This window comes from Macrobrachium nipponense, chromosome 15, assembly GCF_015104395.2.
Source record: "Macrobrachium nipponense isolate FS-2020 chromosome 15, ASM1510439v2, whole genome shotgun sequence".
Classification (NCBI taxonomy): domain Eukaryota; kingdom Metazoa; phylum Arthropoda; class Malacostraca; order Decapoda; family Palaemonidae; genus Macrobrachium; species Macrobrachium nipponense.
The window spans coordinates 2,856,057-2,878,840 of NC_087208.1; the positions used below are offsets into that span (position 1 = coordinate 2,856,057).

Genomic DNA, 22,784 nt, shown 5'->3' on the forward strand with positions numbered 1-22,784 from the left:
CTTAAAAGAATTATCCCTTCCAGAGATCCGTGCATTAACATGTTGTAACACAGACTCTGCATGACTTGAGCATGGTAATTCATACGACACCTTAGTAACCTTTTTCAGTCCTATAGCACGTCAATTCACATAGGTTATAGAATTGACAATTCAAGTCAATCACCTCTACATACGAAGCCAGAAACTCCTGATTCTCCCCTTCCTCTGATTCCAAAGCATTCTGCTCGACTGCAGAAGTTAGTTCACTCCTATCCTCTCACAAACGTTCATGTGATTCATGGCTGTCCGACCCTGCGACCACGGCATCTTTGATCTCTGACGGCCGTTGTAGGCTCGATCTTGAATAGCCACCAGGAGAACACGACCGCCTAAATGCTTCCATGCTCTCGGATCTAGAAGGAGAACCCTGCCTATCCCTCCAGGATGACGGCTCTCGTGAAGTAGAGCCAACTTCCTCTGTTTCTATTAATATTATCAACAGTCGTTGGGCTAACATTCCCCCAAGGCCGTCGGGGAAGTTAACCTTGATCTTCTGGTTTCGAGGTGAACAGCTCCTTCCATCAATGTATCTATCTGGAGGGGTAACAAACTCTTCATTATTTGACCTGTTAATGGGAACTTTTTCATCCTTTCTTCTTATTTTAAAAGGTCTTACAGGAGAAACTGGTAAAGTAGTTTCCCCATATTTGTGAGGGATGCATGCCAGACCCCCCCACGAATGTTAAGAATCCGCGAATGGTTGGAACCCCCCCATAAAAACACTAAAAATGGCCTATTTTGGTAGGTAAAACTCAAGAGGAACCCACTAAAAATTTATGTACCTGGTTTTTTAATAGTTTTATCACAGAAAGTGCATTTTATGATGAAATTTATGAAAAAACCAGGAAATTCTGGATATTTCTCATAGAAAAATACCATGAATTGGCGAATTTCCTGCGAATAATAAATAGACGTGGTCCAGAGAGAAATCTGCGAATCCGTGAGTCCGCAAATCAGGAGAATGGGATTACGGGCGGTCCCACTGTATATGTTCTCCGTTCTTTGTCGATTGATGTCCACTCACTATTGATTTCCTCACAGCAGTGGTTGTATCCACTTACAGTTTTTTCCTCACTGTTGGCAGCACCGTCTCAGCCGCCATTCCCGTGGCTGTCAACCCTTTCATCCGTGCGAACTTATGTAAATGACGGGGGTCATTGTCATTACCTATGTCAGTCACTGCCTTGAAGATGAAGAAGAGTTTAATCTTCTCCTCTTGGCACAAGGATCAGTCACGAAGTCTCTTATCCTCCAATGCTTGACTGGAACATGCGGTGACATCATCAAGCTTTGCGATGACATTGAACTAAAAGACTTAGAAGATGATGATGATGATTCACGTCTTTCCTTTTTATCTTTCTTATCTATTTTGTCCTCCAAAGCTTGCAATTTCTTCATAACTGCTTGTACTACCAAGTCTGAAAGCGTATTTGTCTCTAGAGGCAACGAGGATGTGAGAAAGGCAGTAGGCTGTGACGTCACTGATAGCGTCGGTTGTGACATCACCATGCTTGATGGGAGACACTGAGCAGCTACTGCTGGTATACCTGTGTACTGCAAAAGTGTCCAAAATTCTACATCGCTGGAAACATTGGCATTGTTGCCCTTGCCGTAGAGTTCGTCCCCATAAATTGCAGACCAGGTGGTGCGGGACACTCATAGTCGAAGGACCCTGAGGGAAGAGTAACGTCATATAGTGTGATAACAACCCTGCTGAGGTTGGTACACTTGATAGGCCAAATGCTGACCTCATTCCTTCCATTCTCCTGGTGTTTCCAATAACGAATTTTTAGAAGAAACTGAAGGAGTATGGGAAACATCAAAACCAGGTGACGAAACACATGGAGCAGTCTGATGTATAGCCGATGCAAAAGAAGCTGAAGATGCTTGATCATCCAAAGATGGTAGCATCTCCTTTCTTTTGTACTGACCTTGCCCATAAAACTTCTTCCATTGTTCCACCAACCAACCATGACTAACTGAACAAAGATTGTTAATAGTATATAAGTTTTCTCTGCACCTACTACACGTTGGATGAGGATCTGTAGACACCGATGTTAGGAATCTTGAACAAGGAAATCCACTCACTCCAGAACATTTCCTTTATCTCTTACGAGATCCCAAAGAAATTCCTGTTGGTGAAGCAAAATTCTCCATGTCTCACAACTTTGTGTAAGTACACAAACCTAGCAGATTACACCCACACTGAGATCACCCAGAGAAAGAAAAAATGAAAGCTATGAAAATAAATGGGCAAACTTAATTGGCTTTAAAGATATAGAGTGTAATCACGTCCTCTCTTAAAGGGGTAGGAAAGTAACTGGTATGTCACGGGATGCCCAGGGCATTTTGGGAACTACAAAGCCCCATGAATTCTACCAATAGTCCCTTGATCACACTTTTTTTTTTTTTTTAATTCTACCGGTTTTCCAGTTGGCGCTAGTATATATCCTAATGTTGAGACCGAAGGTTTGTTGAGTACAGTAGAGCCCCGGTTCACGACCGTATTAGAACTCGACATAATCGGATTTCGCCACTAAATTTCCAATAAACTTTGTATCTGTTTTCAACCAAAAAACCAGTTTCCGACCCCAGACCATATGATGTTTGTAAACAAAACTGTTTCTGCCAGCCGCCGCTAGTTGGCGTCATCGAGTGCTACCACATGTAGCATAATTTCTTGTTTTTTAGCATAATTTGACCCTAGAATTGGAGCTTAGCATAATTTCTTTCACTTAGGGTTCTAGTACAATTTTAGAATGTATTTTCACTAAAATTTTAAATAAAATGCAGAAAATTCCTCAATTTCATACACAGCTATAGTGAATATATGTATCTTCATAGTGAAATTGCCTCAAAAGCAGCACTAACAAATGAGTTAATTGCTAAGTTTGAACCCAACTAAGGAATGTTAAATTTTGTGAATATAAATAAATACCCACAGTGGCATGACAAACGATCAGTAAAGTGTAAATAATGTTTTTTCTTCATGAGTAAAGAATTACTTTTTTTCCTTTTTTAAGTTTTATTTTTTTCAGTAGATATCAAAATTTTAATTATGTCTGAAGTGATTTTCACATAATTTTCAAGTATTTATTCATTGTGTATGTGATCTGTTAAAGAAAAATGGTGCTTCAGTGGCATGATAATGATCAAGTAATAAGTACGTATGTTTTTCTTCTTGAGTAGAGACTGGTTTGTTTGTTTACCCTTTTTTTAAAGTTTTAATTTTTCAGTAAATATCAAAATGTTATATTTGAAGTAATTTTCACACATTTTCAAGTATTTATTAATTGTGTGTGTGACCTGTTAAAGAAAAATGGTTCTGAGTGGCATGATAATGATGCAGTAATAAGTAAAATTTGTATGTTTTTCTTCACATTTGTATGTGTGATCTTCACACATTTGTCAAATAGTATACTAGTGATTGCATATCAAATAGTATACTAGTGATTGCGTATGTGATCTATTAAAGAAAAATGGTGTTTTATTTCGAGTTTGCTAACATGTAAAGATCATCAAATTATTAGTTATAATATTGTCTGTTCGCAACTTTGTATCATTTCACCTAATATATAAATGTTTTAAATTTCCATTACATCGTTGTTTTAGCTCAAATGTATTAGAGAAAAGAGATAATGATAGATTAACCCTTAAACGCCGAAGGGGTAAAATAAAAATTGTCTCCCGTGTGCCGGAGGTGTTTCGGAGTGAGCACGGAAGCGGAAAAAATATTTTTTTCAAAAAATCACAGCGCGCTTAGTTTTCAAGATTAAGAGCTCATTTTTGGCTCCTTTTTTTTGTCATTGGCTGAAGTTTAGTGTGCAACCATCAAAACTGAAAAAAATTATCATTATCATATATAAATAATGCGATATATGATAGAGCAAAAACAAAATTTCATATATAATTGTATTCAAAACGCGCTGTGCGCAAAACGGCTAAAGGTAACAAGTTACTTTTTTTTCGTTGTAATGTACACTAAATTGCGATCCTTTTGGTATATACACATTGTAAAATGATAAAAGCAACACATACAAAAGAGAAAATATTATCACAAAATAATGCATGAATTTCGTAACGCGCGGACGTAAACAAATATTTTTTTCAAAATCACCATAATCTAAATATTGTCCAAGAGACTTCCAATCTCTTTCAAAATGAAGGCAAATGATTGAATATTACTATACTGTAAGAGTATTAGCTTACAATTGCAGTTTTCGACCATATCTGATGAGTTAAAGTTGACTGAATGTCGAATTTTTTTATATATTTTTTTATATGCAATTATTTCGGAAATTAGAAAAGCTACAACCTTCAAATATTTTTCGTTTTATTCTACATGAAATTGTGCACATTTTCATATATAAAACTCTATGCAATGCCTAATATGAAACGGAGCAAATATTCCGAGAATGGGACGTACGCATTTCGGAGATTTGTGGCGGAGAATCCGCGCGCGGAGGGAAGGAAAGTTTTTTTTTTTAATTCACCATAAATCTAAATAATGTGCTAGAGACTTCAAATTTGTTTCAAGATGAAGATAAATGACTGAATATTACTAAACTGTAAGAGTTTTAGCTTACAATTGCGTTTTTCGACCATTTCGGTACAGTCAAAGTTGACCAAACGTGTTTTTTTTTCTATTTATCGTGATTTATACGCAAATATTCCAAAAATGAGAAAAGCTACAACCTTCAATTATTTTTAGTTGTATTCTACATAAAATTGCGCACATTTTCATATATAAAACTTTATGTAACGGCTAATTTAAAATGGTGCAAACATTACCACAATCGCACGTATGATTTTTTCGGAAGTTACCGCGTGGACGTAAAGAAAATGTTATTTTTTTCATAAATTCACCATAAATCGAAATATTGCGCTAGAGACTTCCAATTTGTTGCAAAATGAAGGTAAATGATTGAATATTACTAGAATATAAGCGTTTTAGCTTACAATTGCGTTTTTCTACCATTTCGGTAGAGTCAAAGATTATTACAAAAATTATGTCAAAGTGACGAAATAATTTCCGAGATGTGTCACAGATACTTTTTAGTGCGGCAAGAAAGAAATTCGCACTTGTGCGCCTGCGTAACGATTGTAAACAAAACAACACCTTGATCCGTGAACTCCCAGCATCCCGAAAGGCGCGTGATTCAAGAGTTTTCGGCTGGTAGGCCTAAAAGTATTTTTCCGCGAATTTTTAAAAAAACTTTTGTATGTCGACGTAAAATATGTCCAGTCGGCACCCGAGAGACAAAAATGTCGACGTAAAATATGTCCAGTCAGCGTTTAAGGGTTAATAGCATAATTCTGGCACAATATTGCACCATATTTGGCATAAATTCTTGCTTGGACCGACTAGCATAATTTAGCAAAACGGTTGATAACACTGGTGACGCCACTCAGCATTGTTTAAAGTACGCAGCTATTGTTTACAAACATTCAAACATGTGTCGTGTCTCGTACACCTTGTGCGCATTTCGTTTGCTTTTTCGGTGGTATCAACTCTATACGCAGTTACCTTTTGATTCATCATGGGTCCCAACATTACTACTGGCTATTTATGTTCTAACCTTTTGCTATTGGTAATCTCTGAAATAATGGAAAGTGTTTACATGGTATCTTGCGTTTTCCTTCTTCAAAATGTTTCCATCATTTCCAACTCCAAAATTAACCTTAAGTTTCATCTGTCCTCTCCTCTGCATGAAAGTGATGAGCGAAAAAAAGATTTAATCAAGCACCCTTGCTTGATTTTTTTTTCAAGCGTAGACCTATTCTAAAATCATGCTCACACTTGAGGCGCGCGTTTCAGTAGCAAATGCAATACGTATTTAAGTGTTAGGTTTGGATTGAAGGCAATGTTACGTACGTAGGTTACATGTGCGGTTCGGTAGCGAATGCAATCTTTAAGCTTTGTTAAGCTTGCTGGTAAAGAAGAGGTTAGCCATAGCTTAAATCAGAGAAGCCACTATACCATATTAAGTGTGTAGTAATTAAGAAATTAAAACGAATCTTTTATGTCGTACTGTAATACGTCAATGTTTACGTGTAAGATTTGGTAGTGAAACCAGTTACATACGTAACATGTTCGGTTTGGTAGCAACGCAATCTAAGCTTTTTAAGCTTGCCGGTAAAGAAGAGGTTAGCCTTAGCTTAACTCAGAAGCCGCTATGGTATACATTAATTATAGAAATTAGGTAGATTCTTTTATGTCTACTGTAAAAAATACGTCATTGTTTACGTGTGAGATTTGGTAGTGAAACCACTGTTACATACGTAACGTGTGCCGTTCGGTACCGAACGCAATCTTAAGCTTTGTTAAGCTTGCTGGTAAAGAGGAGGTTAGCCTTAGCTTAAATCAGAGGAGCCGCTATGGTATAGAATAATTATAGAAATTAAGACGATTCTTTTATGTCTACAGTAAAAAGACGTCAATGTTTACATATCTAACGCGTGCGCGGTAACAAACGCAATCTGTATGCTTGGTTTATAAGCGTCCTTGTAAAAAAAGTTAGCTTGATATTAAACTCAAGAGATGCTGGTACGTAATGGTATAGTAATTATAAAAATTAAGAAGATTCTTTTACTTATACGTACGTATATATGTACCATGCAGTACCATAATAATTGGCAAAGTCCAATAAGCTTGAAACCAGCCCTGATATTGGACAATTTGCCGTAAAAGACGCACCTTTTTTATAAGGACATTTATGAAACAAAATCGTTAGTATCATAACATTTACTGAAAGATAATTTTCAAGCGATATTGTACACAGTATTGCAGTCGACTTCGTGTAAGATTTACCATAAATTAATATCGAATGCAAACGTTTCTACGCTATGGTTTGTTTACATCCTTAAATGCAGACTTACTGTAGGCAAATTTTCGTAAGTTTTGATAAATATAAATTGGGTTTAATTTTAATATTTATTAATTTACTGTAATAATTAGACTTGCTTTTCAATGTTTTTATGATGTTAGCAACACGTTTTATGCCTACCCACTACACTACGTTCTACTTACTATTCACCTAGGTAGCCTATGGCGCTTGGTCAACAATCAGTTGGACGCAGGCCAGTTTTCTTTTATACTGTATATTATACATTTAAAATTATAAATATATGTTTAACATGATATTTATTTAACTTTTAACTTATTTAGTTGTAATTTACATGTAATGTATTGTATAAAAAGGCAAGGTTAGGGTAATAACTGATGGTCAAGAACGGATTAATCCATTTTCAGTTATTTCTTATGGGAAAACTTGATTCAGTTCTCGAAATAATCGAATTTCGACGCTCCTTCTGGAACGAATTATTGACGAGGCTCTACTGTACTTCTCCTGGAAAACTGTCTGGTGTGTAAGTTAAACAGATTCTAGACTGTTAAGTAGTTTCATTCATATATTTTTTCTCTCTTGCTTGTTAAAAAATATAAATAAAAAATGGAAAATGGTACCAGGCACCACAATCCCTCATCTTGATAAGCCCACACACTATTTGTAAAATGTTTTGTATCCTCCCACCTACATAGTTTACTGCTAACCTGTCAAGTCCTCAAGAAGTTTCGAAATACCAATGACTAAGAAAATACTCCACAGAAAATCATACATATGGGTATAGTTCACAATGTTATTTACCCTTAAGTTTAACACTGAGACTCACGGTTGTCCATCACATTTTTGAATTTTGCACAAGCCCCTATTTCTCATCAGGGTTTGAAGACAGATGAAAGTATTATATGTTCAATCAATGTATATATCACACGCATTTTTCAGTAAACACTGTTTGCCTCAACAAGAAAGAGATGCAAGCTTTACATCTAACATTTGTGCTGAGGCTTGTTAAAACGGGATCAACGACTCCTACCACTAAAGCCTGAGGCTTAACTAAACAACCATGAGCCCACACTCACACACACAACTGTCAGATAACTAAGAGCTACTATTCATGGTCGGCATGCAGAGCTAACCATAAACCCCTTAAAAAAATTAAGAACAAATTTCATAACTTTTAAATTTCATACAAACAAGGGATTTTGACGAAGGAAAAATCTATTTCTGGGTGATTGGTTCGTGTCGCCCTGTGAAATAATCCTTAAGTTCATTATTTCTAGGTAAATAACCTAATAAATACCAGAGAAAAAATAAATTCAAGATGTCAGTATAACTGACTCGCTCACTCTATAAAAGAAGTGTCGGTATGGTAACAGGGGCGAGTGAGACCACTACCACGAACCACTTGCCATTTAGAACTTCCCACATCAAAATCCCCCACCTGAGAGAGCCGATCCCAAAGGAGGATGCGCCCGCTACTATTACTAATACCCACGCCAAGCGGAGTGCAGCGCCTCTAGTGGCCATCCTTTTATAAAGATGTCCATCTTGGCCTGCAGGGTGGGTAAAAAAGGGGGGATTTCACAGGGCGACACGAACCAATCCCCCAGAAATAGATTTTTCCTTCGTCAAAATCCCTTTTCTGGGCTCAGTTCGTGTCGGCCTGTGAAATAGTACCAGAGAAACAGGATGACAATGGAGGGTCTTAATGAAACAATAAAATAAAATTAGACTATAATATAAGTGAATCAAAAGTTATGTTACAAAATTTATAATATAAAGGTACTTAAAACTAGCTTAAAATAATCAAGGAAAAGCACAGTTTAGTACAATGGTATCAAAATAAGTATTCAAGGAGATTCACTAAAACTAATTTAATATATACAAAATATACAAAAGTCAGTGTGTTCTACCCTAGCATAAAAATAAGGGTAGAAACACTGAAGCACATTTATATGTACATTATGTGGATGTCCCTAGCGAAAAAATAAGAGGCAGTCCACCAATATCAACCTAGCAGCTAAGGCTAGAGGACCATGTAGAGCATAGCAGTAGGGTGAGACATGTTGGACAAGGTAGGTAGAAAGGAGACCTGGATCTTCAACTATAACTACTGTGCAGAGTCAGGGGAAACTATGTTTCCCGCTGCTACTGCTGAAAATTTTAATGATTCCAAGGACTTCAGGTAATGACGCTTGAAGACTGTCGGTGATTTCCATCCAGTATATTTTCTAAGATCCTCAAAATTCATATGCTGGAAATAATTAAGAGAAGTAGCTACTGCCCTGATATCATGTGCTTTCGGGAATGATTCAGGGTTGGCTTGTTTAATGAAGTAAAGGATCTGCTGTCTGATTCCTTTAACTGATAAAGTGCCACCTCTTTCTCTCATAAAAAGAGGGCCTGAGGATCTAGAGGATGTCCGAGACAGAAAGGCTCTTAAGGTCAATACTGGACAAAGAGAGGGATCCTGGGGAAGAGGAATGACTTTCCAAGGTGCCCACCTTGCTAGAGGATCCTCATTTTTATTAGCTAGTAAGAAAACTGGCGATCCGGGAAAGCAAAACTTCTCCTGAAGGGAGAAACTCTACATGACCCGTATCTCTGGATAGAGCCGACAGTTCTGAAATTCTGGCCCCTGAGGCCGGGCTTAGTAAAAATAGCGTCTTTCTAAGTAACATTATAAATGTGCAAGACGAGTGTCAGTGTCCGAGGCTAGTTTGAGGACGTCATTTAAAAACCATGAAACTGAAGTAGGTCTCTCAGAAGGTCTAAGTCTAGCACAGGCTTTGGGAATAGACGTAAAGTAAGATTCTGTTAAGTCTATTTGAAAACCCAACTGAAAGATTTTCTTCAAAGCTGATTTATTAGTGGTAATAGTGCTAGCTGCTAGGCCTTTTTCAAACAAAGACCTGAAAAAGGATATGGCTAAGTTAACCGTCATGGTTGTAGTGTCTGTTTCCTTCAGGAAAGATGCCAACTTTTTGACGGCAGTGTCACACTGTCTTATAGTTGATTCCCTCTTATCTGATTCTAGGAAGAGGATGTTTTGGGGGTCAATATCAGCATCTTTTTTAGCTGCAAACTTCATGAAGTCCATAAAGTTACGGTCTCGAGAATTCCTGAGGAAGCGAACACAGTCCTCATTTGTACTGATTGCGATAGCTTGGGGGTTGGGAATCCGTTGAGGTCGGAGGCCCAACTCCAGTAGCAGGGGGTACCAGTTGCTCTTTGGCCAATCTGGAGCAATCAGGGCTACTTGACCTTTGAAAGTCCTCAGTTTGCTCAGAACTTTCAAGAGAAGATTCACTGGAGGAAAGATATAGATCTTTCTCCACTGATTCCAATCTATCGACAAGGCGTCCGTGGCATAGGCCAGAGGGTCCAGGTTGGGGGCCACATAGCAAGGGAGCTTGTGGTTCGCTAGTGAGGCAAATAGATCTACCTGGAGACCTGGTACACTTTGGCATATCCACTGGAACGACTTGACGTCTAGAGACCATTCTGATTCCAGAGGGACTAAACGGGACAAGGCGTCCGCTATTACATTCCTTACCCCTGCCAAGTGGATGGATGATAGGTGCCATTTGTACCTGTTCGCTAGGGCGAAAATGGCTATCATGACATGGTTCACATGTTTGGACTTGGATCCTCCCCTGTTGATGCAGTGAACTACTACTGCACTGTCCAAAACTAGCCTTAGATGAGACTTCTTTGGGGGAAGCAGCTTCTTTAGGGTAAGAAAAACTGCCATTGCTTCCAGCACATTTATGTGGAGCTGGCGGAACTGAGTGGACCAAGTCCCCTGAACTTGCTTGAATTGAGAGTATCCTCCCCAACCGGTTAGGGAGGCGTCTGTGTGAATAGTTAACGCCGGAGGAGGATATTGAAGGGGAACTGTCTTGGAAAGATTCTTTACCTTCGCCCATGGACGAAGCTGGTTGCGAAGGATTTGTGGAATCACTGACAACTTGTCTCGAGATTTGACATTTGCTCTTGAGCGCAAACCTCGATTTATATCTTTCAGTCTTGCCTTCAAAAGGACGTCCGTCACTGAGGCAAACTGGAGGGAACCTAGGATTCTTTCCTGGTTTCTCCTTGAAGCTTGTTTGTTGTTGAGAAATTGCCCCACTGACTTGGCTATTTCTTTTCTTTTGATCACCGGAATTGACAGATTGTGGGAGGATAAATCCCATTGGATGCCTAGCCACTGGAAACGAGTCTCCGGAGTGAATCTGGATTTCGTTTTGTTTATCTGGAACCCCAGATGTTCCAGAAATTGAACTACCTTCTTTGTGGCTCTGAGACATTCCTCGACGGTTGGTGCCCAAATCAGCCAATCGTCGAGGTAAGCTACTACCATGATCCCTTGTGATCTCAGTTGTTGAACTACTACTTCCGCTATTTTTGTGAATACCCTGGGGGCTACATTCAGTCCGAAGGGCATCACTTTGAAAGAGAATGCCTGGTCTCCTAGTTTGAAACCTAGGTATGGGCGGAAGTGTCTCGCGATGGGGATATGATAGTATGCGTCTGTAAGATCGATAGAGGTGGTGACGGCCCCACGGGGTAGTAAGGTCCGTACCTGCGAGATGGTCAGCATTTTGAACTTGTCGCAGCGAATGAAAGAGTTTAGCTGGGACAAGTCTAAGATTATTCTTCTTTTTGATGAGCCTTTCTTTGGCACGCTGAACAAGCGCCCTTGAAATTTTAGATGCTTGACTCTCGCCACAACTCCTTTCTGAAGGAGCTCCTCTGCATAATCTGTGAACTCCTTTGACGGCACTTGAAGAAATGATTTGGTTGGTGGAGGATCTTTGATCCAACTCCAACCTAATCCCTTGGACACGATGCTCTGTGCCCATTTGCTGAACCCCCACCTGTGACGGAAGAGGAACAGCCTCCCTCCTACCTGGGGAGTCTCACTGCTGCTGTGCGGGATGACCTCCACGTCCTCCTCTGAAGTGCTTACCCCTGCTAGCAGCCCTTCCCGAACCTCGCTGGCGAAAGTTGCCTCTCGCCCTGCTTCCCCTTGAGAACCTATTAAAGGTAGGGAAGGCCTGGTTTTCATACATGGAATTGAAAGCCGGCGAGACGGTGTACGAGGTTGAGGGCTGATTCTGAGGGGATAGCAAGAGGATAGGCTGGTTCTGCTTCGATGTCGAAGGCTGACCCGGTTGGGTAACTGGAACGGCCTGGACAAAGTGCTGCTGTTGCTGGTGTTTCTGGTATGGCTGGAACCTCTTGGTTTTCTTCAGCTTTTTACCAGAAGAGGGTGGGTTCTTCTGCTTCCTCTTGGATGAGATACCCCACCTAGCTCTAAGGCTTTGGTTAAGCCTTGAAGCCTCGTGGTGCACCTCATTCACAGAAGATTCTGGGAACAGGTCCGCACCCCACATGTTGGAAGCAAGAAGCCTATTCGGTTCGTGTCGAATGGTGGCTTCTTGCAACACATGCTTACGACAGTTTCTCCTAGCCGTGAAGAAGTCGTAAGCATCTGCCTGAACCGACTGAAGTTGAGACTTAGCGAGGATCTTGAATAAAGGCTCCGTAGCGTATGAAAGAGCAGCCATCTCCGTAATGACTAGGGAGTTAAGTGATCTCCCTAGCCTAGTCCTTGCATCAAATTCTGCCTGAATGAGACTATCAGGCAGTCTAGGAAGCTTTTCACCGAACTGATCCATGGCACAGTCCGGTTTTAGCTTTCCTACTGTAAAAGTGGCCGGCAGGTTCTCCCAGAGTTCTCCAAACACAGGGAAGAGAGGAGATGTTGGCTCTGCTTCCCTGAGCTGTGGAATGGGTTCGTCCTTCAAAACAGCATGAAGAGTCGTCTCCACCATCTTTGTCGTAAAGGGGAGTGAAGCCTCCTCCTCTGTGGCAAAGATGGTGAAGGGACTCTTGAAGGCTTGGAGTTTGGTATTGGAACAATCCCAATCCTCCAGACAGTGAACCCACTCTCTTTGGGCATGATCCCTAGTGTATAAGACAGTCTCCCTAAGGATCTTGTCTTCCCTATTGAGCGCTGTCTGTGTTAGCCTGGTATATCCTATGAAAGGCTGAGTCAATCCCGCGGGGTAGAACTCGAAGTCCTCAATCCTTCTTGTTCCACACTCCGGAATCGAAATCATACCATCCTTGAAGGGAGCATAGGCTGCTACCCTCCAAGGATTGTTCATAGAAAAGGCCGGAAGAGAGTCATAAGGTGGTAACTGGACTAGACCAGTACCTCCTACCGGGAAGTTAGCCTGAGGAGCCTGGTTCAGGCCAGCAAAGCGATTATCGTGTTCCAGAACACGATTAGAGAGATCCTGAATTGATTGACCTGACTGGTTGATGCTGCTAGAGAGTTGAGCAAACATTTGCTCAAATCTCGTCCCAAGCGATCCAACCATCTCTCCTACTTGTTGTAAGACTCCTGCCGAGAAGATGGCGGGATCAAAGGCACTAGGTGCCGCGATCCCGGCAGGAGTCACCGGAGCAGATCCGGTAGCTACCAGATCTACCGGAGACGGTACTGGCTCGGTCGGAGCGCAGAACTTCTCCTTAGAAGCTTTGCTTCTCGACCCTCTTGAATGTGAAGAGTCAGACTTAGCCTTCACTGCTCCGGAGTAGGATGCCGAAGACTTACGTGAGGAAGAAGATGACGACTTTTTGGGCGTCGTCTTCTGGAGGGTCTTTTGCTCTCTGTGTCCCTTCACTTTAGGAGGCACAGAAGCAGCAGGCGAAGGAGTAGGGATTTCAGATCCCGTGAAGCCTTGGAAGGAAGAAGAGGAAGGAACAGGAGAAGAAGATCCAGGTGCGCCCAAAGGAAACCCTTGGGCGCCCGAAGTACCTACCTCGACCAACAAATCCTCAACACCTACCGCCATTGGCTCTATATTAATGTCCAAAGTGGCGACGTCCGGCACGGTTTCCTGAGTTGATACATTCCCGAAGGCCTGCTGTACCTCGCGCTGAATAGAAGCTATGGCTGGGGCTGCCGTGGCGGGGTCCACATATCCTGTTGCTTTCCCTCCGGGGAAGATCTGGACAGCCAACTTCTTATCAAGGATGTATGGCTGTCCCTTGGCGGCATTCTTGCCGAAGCCACCTACCCAAGCCTTCAGGGTTGCTAGAGCGACTTCCTTAACGGCGGCAGCCTGAAAGAGAGGACCGATGAAGACTCTAACAGCGGAGCTATAGCTTACAATTAAGACTTAGAACTAAGACATTAGAGATATATAATGGTGAGAAAAATTACCTTGAAACCTACTTACCCCATCCAAAAGCTGACTCACGAGGTCGTAGCATATGGTACATGCCTCGTGGTGCTAGACGATCAGTTCGCCGTGGGTAGTAGCGCACGGGGCGTGGGTCCTACACTCCTCGTGGCCACAGGGGTCATGGAGGACTGCATTGCAGCCTGGTTCCTGGCAATTGGTAGCCTGTAAGTGGAAGGATACATGAGTATCGAGAATACACACTTACAGTCTAACATGAACTCCGTTGCATGCCGGAGTATGCAAGTTAAATTAAAACTAGCCCTCTACCGCAATACGTGTGGTTTGTTAGGGCGGTCTGGTTGAGGTCTCCGGCGTACACCGGGGACGGAGAAGGAGAGCAACCAGAAGTGGTGAGAAAGCCCAGAGAAGGAAAAACCACGACGGAGAATGGCAGAGGCAGTTAATGATAAGGTAACAATAATATTATAAAAAGGGCATGTATACTACAAACAGAGAGTAAGACATGCCTTCCTTCCGACTACTAGAGGAGTGCCCGGGTAAGGAAGCAAGCTCCCCTCCGGTAGCGGAAAGAAGGTAGTAGTAGGCAAACTTTTGAGACCACTAGTAGACCCCTACCCCGGTGGCTGGCGGAGCCAGTTACTATTCCGACAACCGAAGGGGCCCCCGGCTAGTGAGCAGGGGCTCCGTCCGTCGTGGGAGAAAATCGGGGTGTGGGGAGAGCGAACGAGATACACCGGAGAGGGCCGAGGCGACCGGGGGGAGGGGTGGCCAACCCCAACCCCCTTACACATCGGATTACCCCGGTACCCAAGACTACAAATGGTCACCCAGACTCCCAGCTGACCGGGCCTTCCAGGGTCCCCCTCGGGGAGAGAGGGAGGGAGGCGACAAATGGTTGTCATGACAACCGAGGAGAGCCCGGCCAGACCCCCCCTTACCGCGCGGAAGGGAGGGAAGGGAGTAGGGTAGGGCGCCCAGTGGGACACGTGATCGAGGGTGGACCAAGGGGCGGTAAGCAACACAACCACTAGGCTAGAGACCACGTGAACCCAACTGTACCAAGAGTGAATGAACACGGGGAAGAAAAGCCTAGGTACTGGGCGCCTTAAAAGCTAGCCTAACAGAATAAAATAACACTGAATAATGTAATACTAAATAATACATCGTAAAAGAATGGAAGGAACACACGAGTGAGAGAGACAGGAGTCCAGGAGAAGGCGAACCGATCCGAAGACCAGTCGACTACTCGGAGCCAGCCGTAGCCGATGAAGAGCAAAAGCTGGGATGCTGGACTAGGGGAAAGCACATTATAGCCCTAAATACCTAAACCAAAGAGATAACTGGGTAACAAAGGTATGGGCTGTGAATTCCTAAATTCTAAAATACGATGTAAATAAGCAGATGAACGCAAAATAAGAACCCATGAAAGGAAGAAAGACGTCCCAGCATGGAAGACTGGGAAATCTTAACAACACGAGGCGGGCTCATGGCCGCCACGAGTCAACCGGGTGACCGTATGTAACCTAAAAAAGGGAAAATACTGGTCCCTGGAAGACAAAAATACAAATTCTTAACCTTTCGGGTACTTAACTTAGCCGTGGCGATAGCAGCGCGTTCCATCTTGAAGTAAAATCCCAAAAAAGGATCACAACACAAGTGAGAAAAAACGTGTGTTTCTGCGATGAGCTAAAATAAAAGGACGGCCACTAGAGGCGCTGCACTCCGCTTGGCGTGGGTATTAGTAGTAGTAGCGGGCGCATCCTCCTTTGGGATCGTCTCTCTCAGGTGGGGGATTTTGATGTGGGAAGTTCTAAATGGCAAGTGGTTCGTGGTAGTGGTCTCACTCGCCCCTGTTACCATACCGACACTTCTTTTATAGAGTGAGCGAGTCAGTTATACTGACATCTTGAATTTATTTTTTCTCTGGTATTTATTAGGTTATTTACCTAGAAATAATGAACTTAAGGATTATTTCACAGGCCGACACGAACTGAGCCCAGAAATGAAATTATTATTTTAATAAAAACCATTATCTCAAACAAGTACATCAAACAACAAAAATACTTGGTAACTTACCAAGCAGCAATATCTACACCAAGAAGAGAGAAACATCTTTCTAAAGGTGGCATTATTGCTCTTGTGATATAGTATGTTGCATTTACACGAAGTGCTGGATTTGCTAGAAAAGCATCTGGTGATCTTACTAATTGGATTAAAGGTAAGCCTGGAGCACCATAGACTAAAATAAAAGGATGGCCACTAGAGGCGCTGCACTCCGCTTGGCGTGGGTATTAGTAGTAGTAGCGGGCGCATCCTCCTTTGGGATCGGGTCTCTCAGGTGGGGGATTTTGATGTGGGAAGTTCTAAATGGCAAGTGGTTCGTGGTAGTGGTCTCACTCGCCCCTGTTACCATACCGACACTTCTTTTATAGAGTGAGCGAGTCAGTTATACTGACATCTTGAATTTATTTTTTCTCTGGTATTTATTAGGTTATTTACCTAGAAATAATGAACTTAAGGATTATTTCACAGGCCGACACGAACTGAGCCCAGAAATGAAATTATTATTTTAATAAAAACCATTATCTCAAACAAGTACATCAAACAACAAAAATACTTGGTAACTTACCAAGCAGCAATATCTACACCAAGAAGAGAGAAACATCTTTCTAAAGGTGGCATTATTGCTCTTGTGATATAGTATGTTGCATTTACACGAAGTGCTGGATTTGCTAGAACAGCATCTGGTGATCTTACTAATTGGATTAAAGGTAAGCCTGGAGCACCATAGACTATTACATATGGTACACGCTCACCAACTCTTGGTTCTTTTCTAGGATCTTTGCGAGTCCATTTTCTGTAATGAAAGCATCAACAATAAACTTACAACATAAACGGAAGAAAATGGCCTAAAATGCTGACAGTTGACTTTTGAATTATAGGGTACTGGATTCAAGATTAAGACAGAAAGTTAGCATTGTTATGCCCTTATATTTTTTTACTATAAAACACTGTTGATATAGTGAATACAAAATACAGTACTCGACAAGAAATTAGGCCCCTTAGCATCAAGCAGCCTAATAGCTTGTTGAATTTTGAAGGAACGGATAAGTTGGGAAGAAATTTTGTCAGTCCACCAGGCTGTTTACAGGGTTTAGAGAATGGGTGGAGTTTAGACAATGACAAGGCGAGAGTGCTCAGTCACTTGTTTAGAGGTTCAGTAAGCGGCTGTATATATTTTTTGGTCAGCACTCCCACCGCAATTTTTGCATACTACGCATCACTTTATTGCCCATGAACTTAATATGGGCCAAGATTGCGGTGAAAGCGCTGACCGAAAAATATATACAGCCACTTACTGAACCTCCAAACAAGAAGTACAAGAATCTAAAGGTGAAACTTGAAGAAAACACCACAGTTGCACTTTTGGTTATAGAGAGGTTGGGCACCAAGAGTGAGCAAGATTGAAGATAGGAAGTACAAATGGTGATACAGAAAAGCCTATAATGTGGATGCATCTAGGTCTGAAGGAATGCTGCAAATACCTTTCAGGAATGCCTTCATGCACCATGTGAGGTGCACTGATGGGACTACACACTTATAGGAATATGTAGTATTTATACAGAGTACAGAATGAAAAACCCACTTCCCACAATAGAAATTTTCAGCAAAATATAACGGTTAACAACAACACTATGCAACTTGGTAAGTTCAACACCTACCATTATTGATGTACAACTATCATTATGCTGCATTTAAGTTTTCAATTTTGTTTTCAAGTTGTGTTCTGAGGATCATGTAAATATAAAAAGGTTGTAATTATATTCAAACATACAAAAACTACAAACCTTGCTAATTCTAGAGCAGGGACGCATGCACCTGGCTTATAGCCAGAGGCTCCTCTATACTCTTTTGCAAATATCAAATCCTGGAGAGACACCTGTCCTTGTAGAAGTTTCACAAACTGACGCTGAATATAGTCTTTTACTTTTGAAATATCCTTTGTTTCAAAGAGAATACGCAAGGATTTTTCAAGAACCTGTAATGGATATAATAAATTTCAATAGTAAGGTTAAATCACATCTGTTCTAAAATCCATACTTTCACAATATACTGAAAGATTCAAATTTATGGACCGCAATGGGGTTACAAGTTATGAAGATACTCTCTTGATAAATAAGTTCAGTCCAACCTCTTAAAACCGACACCCTTATGTGGATGACAAAAACCACCCCTAAAACCAGTCTTTATAGTTCATTTGACATAAATATTTCTGTTATTAAAAGTAGAACAAAGCTTATGAATAATCAATGTCATTCGTTTGGTTTAGTTCCCCCTGAAAATTCTGGCTTGCTTCATAAACATTTCCCCAGAAATATTTACACTTTTACAAAGTTGGGACTTAAACCACTTTGAAAGCACACTGTCAAATTCTGATCTTCTGGCAACTTTCAATGTTTTCCAGCACTTCAAACCTTTCTGGCTTTTGTTTTCAGCAAAAACTTAAAAATCTGCTGCGTTTGTTAAACCTGCGCCACAATGAGAGAGAGAGAGAGAGAGAGAGAGAGAGAGAGAGAGAGAGAGAGAGAGAGAGAGAGAGAATGACTTTGAAATATTAATATCATCAGTTCAATGGTATATTTGATGTAGGATGATACTTCAAGTGTACATTTGGTACATTTGAACTTTCAAGACATGCAGATATACCAAATTTGTAACTAATTTGTATTTTTCATAACTAACAAACCTTCGGTCTTAACATTAGGATTTACTAGTGCCAAGCTGGAAACCGGTAGAATTAAAATTACACTTGTGAGATCCAGGGACTATTGGCATCTATACCAGGTCACAGGGCATGTATACCCAGAATGCCCTCGGCGTCCTGTGACCCACCAGTTATATTCCTACTGCCTTTAAGATAAGACTTGTTTACTGTGTATCTGATTTAAAGCTGGTTTTCAGTTTGCCTGTTCTTTATCCGTTTCATTTTCATTTTTCTTATTACTTTTTCTGTCTCTGAGCGTGCTCAGTGTGAGTGTGATCGGTAAGAGCATATAACTGTTAAGATGGAAATTTTCGCTTCACCATCGGGATCTTCTGCGGCTTTCCATGTTCTAGATTCCTAACTTCGGTGTCGACGGATCCTCATCCAATGTGTAGTAGGTGCAGGGAAAATGTATGTACGATTACTAATCCATGTTCTGTTTGTCGGGGTTGGTTGGTGGAACAGTGGAAAAAGTTTTATGAGAAAGGCCAGTACAAAAGGAAGGAGGTGACGCCATCTTTGGATGACCAAGCCTTGCCGGCTTCTTTTGTATCGGCAATAAACCAGACTGCTCCATATGTTTCACCACCTGCTTTTGATTGACTGACGCAAGCTGTAACACTTATCAGATGGCAGAGAGAGGACTCTAAATACAAATTAATTGCTTTGTGACTGATTACCTCCTCCCCAAATTCCATTTATTCTAATCATGGCTCTCCAATTTAACAATAACATGACCACTTGTTAAGGGAAAACTTCATTTATCTTGATATAAGCATTTTTAGAGGGAGTTCTAACTATTTGTGGGTTTGAGCTATTTGCAGGGATGTCTGGTACCTATCCACCGTGAATATGGGGGAAACCCTGTAATACAGTTGTATTAGGAATAATGTAGATTTTTATATAACTGTTGTTATACATACTGTATGCAATTATTTTTCATGCATAATGGCCATATTATTGTATTATAATTTATGAAGATAGCAATCAAGTGCCATTTGCACTCTGGTAATGTTTCCATTTTTAAAATCATCAGCTGATTGAATTGACCAACATCACCACACCTATTAGTAGCTAAATGAGACTCATTACGGAGATTCGTTTTTTTGCTAATTATCAAAGTTGGGTTTAAAAGTGGAACTTTCTTTATTTATAAGTAAAGTAAACTGAAGGTAGTAAAGCTGTGATTTCACCTGTATTGGAGGTTGCTTTTGCCTCTTCCAAAATGTTTTTTGGCCAGTAAATTATTCGTTTCTTCAGCCAGAGCTACAACCGTAAATTCAAAGGCATACTTTCATAATGTTTTCCTCTTCTTTGCGTGGAGGCTAAATATTTATTAAATTTTTCCTTCAGGGAGTTCACCATTTAAAATTTACAAATTTTTAAAGTTGAAAACTTTAACACAACCCTTAGTAAATGTGCGTTAGTTACTCTGACTGACATAGGCAAATGGCCATTTCTCAATTTGATTGTTTATAAGAAATAGTAATAAATTCTTAAACAAGTTACAAGTTACAAGGTAGGTAAGCCTGATTCAATGCATGAAGACTCGCATTTTACCTAATAAACTTTTGCTCCTAGGACTATTTTTTTTAATTAAAAGCCAATTCAGATATAATATGCATTATCAATGGTATCTACCAAAACTGAGACATAGGAAGCCTAGCCTAGTGTAAACTGAAAATACACCTCGCACCATACACAATACACAACACAGTACATAAAAGGCATCCCCAAGTTATGGTGGCCCCGAATTTTTCAAGAATAGGTATCTAGCTACCGCACTGTAATCAAGTTATGGCACCATAAGCACCGACAGGAATAGGATACTAGTTAAGTCCTAATCAAATTACGGCTCCGTAAGCACCATTAACGGCACCATAAGCACCTATTGTTGATAACACTAAACACCAACTTATGGCGGAAATCAACTTGCAGGGCCCCACTGGAATGTAACTCCCGCTGTAGTTGGGGACACCCTGTATATGATGAAATCATGTTTTGGATAAAATTTTAATGATTGCATGATAAACAAGACCAGACTATACATGAGTAGTACATATATGTTAATTACGGTTCTGTTGTATGCTTTATACTTATTTTCACAGAATGTTTTTGTGTGAAATAATCTGTGCTTGTGTATTTACAGAGCAAGCTTCAATTCCAAAATCTGAAAAAATCCCAATGTAGAAATGAGGCACCACATACCCTCATGGCCGCTCCAGAACTAATGGCGGCTAATTCAAATTAAGTCCTGGATCATGAGTTGCCAGACCATGGCATGTTGGATTTAAAAGGTCAGACTGCAATAATATGCAAAAAGTACCGTAAAGCTCTACTTTTCTCATTCTAACAAATAAGTGGATACATGTTTATTTAGTTTGAATCGTATGTCCCTGGTAAATTCTGCAAACCAAAAGCAATCTACATCACAAAGTGGAATAAAATTATGTAATGTACATGTAGCACCTTCATTCATTACCTGCCTAACAATTTAAAGGCCAGGTATACAATGTTAACATACCTTTGCCATTGCTGGGCATCCATCTCTACGAACAGTCTCAATGCCTTTAGCATCAAACTCTGGGGTCTCCTGGGTTGTGGACTCATACATATATCCAACGTAACGTTTCTTGGTCTGTTATAGAAAAAAAAGAAAAAGAAAATAAGAATAAAGTATTTTCAATATACAGGAAACAAAAATATGTAATGCAAAAAACCAGCTGGCTTAATAATTTTACAGGAATGTAAATTGAATGATTCGCATACTTCCAATGGCTTTCATATAATAGATGCCATTCTCATGGCTGTTTCATGGATTTAGTTTCTTTTTAGTCAGTAATGTTAAGTGTCCTTGCCATGGAATAAAAAAAATGTCAGGAAGGAATCTTTTAATACAGTAGAGCCCCGGACCTTGATGTTAATTCGTTCCAGCAAGCAGTGACGAGATGCGATTTTATCGAGATCTGAATTAATTTTTCCCATAAGAATAACTGAAAATGGATTAATCTGTTCTTGGCCACCAGTTATTACCCTAACCTTGCCTTTTTACACAAAATATTACCCATAAATACACATAAATTACAATTAAATATGTTCAATGTTCAATAACATACCATTCAACACACTTTTTTCATTTCTAAATATATACTGTAGTAAAATAACTGCCCTATGTACGCCCAATTCGGCCATAATACGATGGTTGACTGAGCACCACAGGCTAGGCTAGGTACTTAGTATGTATTGTAAGGGGTAGGGATAATTATTGTTGCTAATAATAAAACCTTGAAAATCAAGTCTTCATTCTTACAAGAAATTAATAAAATATAATAAAAATAAGCCAAATTATGTCTGTTAATATAAACTTCAGAAATAAGTCGCTGGCTAGTGGCTGTGAGCAGCCGTAAACAAACCATCATACAGTCTACTGGAATACTATATACAAAATAACTTGAAAATATCTTTCAGTTCATGTCATGATAATAAATTTTTTCTCATAAAATACCCTTGTAAAATAGGGGCAATTTTCATAGGCGCTTTGTGCTTTATAATGTGACATCATTATCGGCGGAGTAATACCCATTGGAAGTAGATCCTCATAAATGTATACAAATGGCATACAATGACAATGCTTATATTCTGTAAAATACATTTAACTTTTTCAAATTATCATTTTCTCCAGATAATATTTATGTTTGGGCTTGTAGACCTTTTTGATTTTTAGAATTATGGATAGAGATCCTACTCTTGTAACAAAGTGAGAACTCGCTCATCCAAACGACTAATTATGGTAAATATCCATGGTAATTGCTGTAATTAGTTGTTTTGTTTACAGTATCAAAAGTTGTATCACTAGTGATTTACATGAATAACCTAGTATTTTACTATTAGGTATTCGCTTACAGATGTTTTGTT

General features: G+C 40.2%; 1 protein-coding gene across 1 annotated transcript in view; it reads right to left on the minus strand.

Moving 5' to 3' along the window:
* Positions 1–22,784, minus strand: part of LOC135226936 (uncharacterized) — a 430,036-nt gene that overhangs the window by 15,219 nt on the left and 392,033 nt on the right. The window contains exons 33-35 of the mRNA XM_064266617.1: positions 21,394–21,507; positions 17,953–18,143; positions 16,734–16,961 (exon numbers count right to left, since the gene is read on the minus strand). Coding sequence (XP_064122687.1) covers positions 16,734–16,961; positions 17,953–18,143; positions 21,394–21,507 — 533 coding nt within the window. The remainder of the gene's footprint in view (positions 1–16,733; positions 16,962–17,952; positions 18,144–21,393; positions 21,508–22,784) is intronic.